The sequence below is a fragment of the Musca autumnalis genome, unplaced genomic scaffold (genome assembly GCF_047663935.1).
Source record: "Musca autumnalis isolate F117 unplaced genomic scaffold, ASM4766393v1 scaffold_4, whole genome shotgun sequence".
Taxonomy (NCBI): domain Eukaryota; kingdom Metazoa; phylum Arthropoda; class Insecta; order Diptera; family Muscidae; genus Musca; species Musca autumnalis.
The window spans coordinates 38,343,712-38,349,882 of NW_027411977.1; the positions used below are offsets into that span (position 1 = coordinate 38,343,712).

Here is a 6,171-nt window from a genome sequence, read left to right on the forward strand (position 1 = left end):
AATGCAAATCGCTTCAACACAACTCAAGGTGATTCGAGAGCAGGTCTTAAAGTGAACTTATCCGAAAGTTTGTGGGAGAGGTACCAGAAGGGGTAGACAAATATAGTCCATATTCGAACCTAATTTATATCTGATAGATTAGGATGTGCAAAGTATGAATTACATCGGTCACTCCCATCAAAAGTTATAGTGCGCAACATTTTTCAACTTTTGTGGGGGAGGTACCTGAAGGAGTGGACCGATATGGCTTATCTTCGAATTTAAGCTATTTTTGCACAAAAAAAAATTTGGACCGAATCTGCAGATCCGTTCAAGAGTTATCTTGCGCTTCAACAACTACACACGGTGTCATAGGGGCTCTTTGCAACTTTTAGGCTATTTTCTCAGGAAGTATGGACTTGCCCCTGATGAAAGTTGTACCGACGTATGGGGAGCAGTGAATACAACTTGCTTCAACAAAAATTCAAAGCGATTCGAGAGCAGGTCCTAAACTGAACTTTTCCGAAATTTTTTGTGGGAGGTACCCGAAGGCGTGGAGCGATTGAGTCCATATTGGAAACTCATTTAAGTTTGGTAGAAATATCACGATGTGCAAAGTATGGCCAAGTGGGTTATTCCCTTCAACAGTTACCGTGCGCACAAATTTTCCGAACATTTTCAAACTTTTGTGGGGAAGGTACCGGAAGGAGTGGACCGATATAACCCATATTCGAACTTAAACTAAGTTTGCACAAAATATTGCGATAGCCAACTTTTGGACCAAATCGGTTCATCCGTTCGAGACTTATCGTGCGCCCCAGCCAGACAGACTGGCAGACGGCTTTCGCAATATTTTGTCCAGACTTAGTTTAAGTTTGAACATGGGTTATATAGATACACTCCTTCCGGTACCTCCCCCACAAAAGTTCGAAAAGGTTCACATAATTTATGCGCACGATAACTCTGGAAGGGAATAACGGATTTGATCCATACTTTGCACATCGTGATATTTCTACCAAACTTAGATGAAGATCCAATATGGACTCAATCGGTCCACTCCTTCGGGTACCTTCCACACAAAATTTCGGAAAAGTTCAGTTTAGGACCTGGTCTCGAATCGCTTTGATTTTTGTTTTAGGAAGTTGTATTCGCTGTCCTCTACACGACAATACAAGTTTCATTAGGGGCAAGTCAACACTTCCTGAGCAAATAGCCTGAAAGATGAAAAAACCCTATGACACCGTGTGTAGTGGTTGGAGCGCAAGGTAACTCTCGAACGGATCTGACGATTGGATCCAAAATTTGTCCTTCACAATACTTTGTCCAAACTTAGTTTAAGTTCGAAGATAAGCCATATCGGTTCACTCCTTCAGGTACCTCCCCCACAAAAGTTAATAAATGTTCGGAAAAATTGTGTGCACGATAACTCTTGAAGGGAAGGACCTATTTGGTACATACTTTACGAATCCTAATATATATACCAGTTATAAATCACGCTTGAATATGAACTATATTTGCCCATTCCTTCGGGTACCTCCCACACAAAATTTCGGATAAGTTCACTTTAAGACATGCTCTTGACTAGCTTTGATTTCTGTTGATGCCACTTGCAATCGCTGTCTCAATTACAACGGTAAAAGTTTTTTCAGTGGAAAAACCCCTATAACTCTCGAATTGATAAACCGATTGGATCCAAAATTTGGCCTTCGTCATATTTTGTCCAAACTTAGTTTAACTTCTAAAACGGCCCATGTCGGACCTCTGCTTAGGATACCTCCCCCACAAAAGTTAAACTTTTGTGTTCAAGTGCAGTTTAGGGTCTGTTCGGAGATCCTTTGCAAATTTATACCGATGATGTTTTTTGTGGTCCTGTTTACAGTCATATATGTTTTCCGTGGACAAGTCCATGCTTCCTGGCATACTGGTCCAACACCTGTACGATAACCCACTGGAATGACTAGTGGGTGCGATATCTATCGAAAAGATATGATTCTCAAAATAAGATCCACTTCCGTAATTCACTATGTCGGTCCATTTCGTCCTTCGCAAAATTTCTGAATCCACATTTTTGTCGGCAAGTTAAAATGTCAAAAAATGCCACTGGAATGACTAGTGGGCGCGATATCTATCGAAAAGATATGATTCTCAAAATAAGATCCACTTCCGTAATGCACTATGTCGGTCCATTTCGTCCTTCGCAAAATTTCTGAATCCACATTTTTGTCGGCAAGTTAAAATGTCAAAAAATGCCACAAAATTCTGAAAAGACCCTAAATACATTCGATCTGTCAGTAGATGAAAGTTCCAATTCACATAGGCTGAGGGTATATCTCTGTCGGCAAAGCCGACTGATACTTTTTATACCCTCATCATTTATGCTAACGAGGGTATATACACTTTCATACGGGCAAAAAGTGCCCCCTATGGCACCATATGTTGTGGCTGGAGATCCACTTCCATAACGGTCAATGTCGATCCATTCCTTTTAGTATCCCCTCCGCAAAAGTTTTGATCTTTAATGCTAATCAACATTTTTGTCGGTTCAAACGCCCAAAATTTTTAAAACCCGCTAAATACATACGTATTTTGGGAAGAAAATATTTTCAATATACACAGGCTGAGGGTATATCTCTGTCGGCAAAGCCGACTGATATTTTTTTACTTGTTTACTCGTTTTTTTGTGACTGTGTGATTTTGTGATTTTTTCAAGTCATTGTAAACAACCCAACACATGGTCGTATGCCAAACTGTCTTGAGTACGCTTAGGCTGTCAAATTTTCCAAAAAATGTAAAATGACGCCTGGGTACACTGCGTGTTGTCTAGGCCAGAGGGGTTTTTAGTGCCCCTAGTATATTTCTATACTTCGACGCCAGCAAAATTGCTCGACTCCGACTTTTATACTCCGAAACCCTGGTTGTTGCATAATTTGTTGTTGTGAAATGTGAGACTTTACATTTGTGCTCGACTCCGACTTTTATACTCCGAAACCCTGGTTGTTGCATCATTTGTTGTTATGAAATGTGAGACTTTACATTTGTGTGTGAGTGAGTGATCGCCCAGCAAACCAATCGTACCGACATCTTAAGGAAATCGGAACAAAATGCGGTCGCTACGTCCGATGTCAGATCCTAATAGTAACGATATCTTAACGAAAGTTGTATGAAGTGGTTGACATAATTTCAGAACGAAATATCGGAGCGAAATCTATCGAAGGAAAACATTTTTTCTCTGACACCTCCTATTTTTTATTGATCAATTTTTCTTGTCACTAGCTTGAATTAAATATTTAAAATATTTTAAAATTATATATGCGAATTTTATAACCATTTGTTTTTCGACAACAAACTAAAATGATATATACAAGAGGTGGTTGTTGTGCGAAGGGCAATATGTTTCCGACATATCGAGCGGAATTCGTACCGAAATCGGAAGAAAAATATTGGTACATATATTCGAAGGGAAATTTACTTCCGACATTCTCTTCGAAATCGGAACGAAATCTGAACGAATTCTCCAACGAAAAATCGTATAGAAACCGGAACGAAATCTGAACGGTTACATTCATAATTTAAATTCTTTTGTTTTAGTTGTTATTTTGTAATGAATCAAACAAAAGATTCGCTAAACATCTGATATCAATATTTTTTCAAATATGCATATTAGGTTATGGGAAAAAGATATCAAATCACAGTTTGTGTAAAATTAAGCCATTATTTAAATGGTAATAAATTGTTATCGGAAGTTCATCGAATCTTTTGTCTACTTTATTACAAAATAAACAAAACAAAAGAATTGAAATTATGATCTGTAACCGATCTCACACACGACGTGGGCGAGGCTTTACATTCAACAGCTAAAGATGTAACAGAGACTAGAACTCTATGGAAATATAAAGACTAAACATTTTGGTAAGTGTTTTACCTTGCCCATTCCAATTAGAGCATTCAGAACGATTTATTGTTATTATGATGGATAATTACTTTAATGCAGATACTAAAACCAATGAAGGTATTCTTTAGTACCAAAAAAAAAAAAAGAAACCAAAACAAAGAATAACCGGTCATCATAATAACAAGTAAACACAACAATAAAATATTCATGTAGAAACGCACATGTTTAAAGCTCATTTTTCTTAAAATCATATAAATAAACCGAAATTATCCACAATAATCATCAGTTTCTTAACATTGTTCAAACAACAATCAACGAAAAAAATTTAAATAAAAATGTTCAAATACGTAAGTTACATTTGGTTGTGGATGAAGATGAAATTGTTGAATTAAATACGTTTTACCTTTATAGGTTGCCGTTCTTGCTCTCTTGGCTGTTGCTCAAGCTGCTCCTGGTTTTCTGTCTCAAGGTCATAGTTATGTCCAGCCTGCTGTGTACACTGCCCCTGTTGTAAAGACCGTTGCCACTCCAGTTGTCCATTCTTATGTTTCCGCACCTGTTGTCAAGACTGTTGCCACTCCAGTTGTTCATCAAAGTTATGTCGCTGCTCCAGTTGTGAAACACATCTCCACCCCAGTAGTCCACACTTATGCTGCTGCTCCAGTTGTCAAACATATTTCCACACCAGTGGTGCACACTTATGCTGCTGCTCCTGTTGTAAAGACTGTTGTCCACTCCGCCCCATTGGTAAAGACAGTTCCTGTTGTCTACGCTTCTGGTTACCATCATTAAATTTTTTGTCTAGACTGTGATTTAAATAAAATATTTTTGTTGATAATTCGAAAATAAGTGTTTCTTTGTGCTGTATGTATTATGAAACAGTATTTCGTTCCATTTTCCGGACCTTCGAAAAACTCCTAACTTCATTGAAACGATGATAAAACAAGTAAAAAAGTATCAGTCGGTTTTGCCGACAGAGATATACCCTCAGCCTCTTTTTCCCAAAAAAAAAACTTATGTATTTAGGGGGGATTTCAAAATGTTGGCCGTATGCACCGACAAAAGTATGGATAGGATTAAAGCTCAAAATTTGCGGGGATATCGATAGATAGGGCTTTTTTATCACACTAGCCTGCGAAGAACATAATATAGCTATATTCGGTAGTATATTCGGTTCGAGCCTTCCAGGCACAACATATGGGTTCATAGGGGTTTTTTACAACTTTCGGGCTCTTTTCTCAAGAAGTATGGACTTGCCCCTGAAAAACTTTTACTGCCGTTATTGAGACAGCGAATGCAAGTTGCTTCAATAAAAAGTGATTCGAGAGCAGGTCTTAAAGTGACTTTATCCAAAAGTTTGTGTGGATATAGTCCATATTCGAACCTGATCTATATCTGTTAAACATTTTAGGATGTGTAAAGTATGGACCACATCGGTCACTCCTATCAAGAGTTATCGTGTGTACAATTTTTCGAACATTTTTGAACTTTTGTGGGGGAGGTACCTGAAGGAGTGAAACGATATGACTTATCTTCGAACTTAAACTAATTTTTGCAAATTACAAAGACCAAATTCTGGACCGAATTGGCAGATCCGTTCGAGAGTTATTTTGCGCTCCAACCACTACACACGGTGTCACAGGTCTTTTTTGTACCTTTCAGGCTATTTTCTCAGGAAGTATGGACTTGCCCCCGATGAAGATTTTACCGTTATATGGGGGGCAGTAGATGCAAGTTGCTACAACAAAACTCAAAGCGATTCGTGGACAGGCCCTAAACTGAACTCCACCGAAATGTTGTGTGGGAAGTACCCGAAGGAGTGGACCGATTGAGTCTCGACATTGTCAGTGAACTATAAGTATTTATACCTAAATTCATCCGAAAACGCCAACTACTTTAATATCTGGCCACCGTTTATTTGAACTCGCGACATAGTGCAGCGTTTTTTTAAGGTTATGCGCCATTATATCGGGAACTATGGACTGCCCTCGAAAAAAATTACAATGACGTAACGGGGGCCGCACGAACATCCTGTTACAAAAAATGTCATAACGATTCGTGAGGTGTCACTAAACTGAACTTATTTCAAATTTTGTGTGGGAGGTACCTGAAGGAGTGGACCGATATAATCCATATTCGAACCTGATGTATGCCTAGAGGTAGTATTACCATATGCAAAGTTTGGTTCAATTTTGTTACTCCCTTCGAGAGTTATCGTGCGCACAAGTTTCGCGACAATTTTTGAACATTTGTGGGGGAGGTACCTGAAGGAGTGGACCTATATGGCCCATCTTCGAACT

General features: G+C 38.7%; 1 protein-coding gene across 1 annotated transcript; it reads left to right on the forward strand.

The window, feature by feature from the left end:
* The first annotated feature begins 4,206 nt into the window (after positions 1 to 4,206).
* On the forward strand, positions 4,207 to 4,663 carry LOC141402899 (uncharacterized). Its single transcript, XM_073985024.1, has 2 exons — positions 4,207 to 4,218; positions 4,283 to 4,663. The coding sequence occupies exons 1-2, from the start codon at positions 4,207 to 4,209 to the stop codon at positions 4,661 to 4,663; spliced, it is 393 nt and encodes a 130-aa protein (XP_073841125.1).
* The last annotated feature ends 1,508 nt before the right edge of the window (positions 4,664 to 6,171 follow it).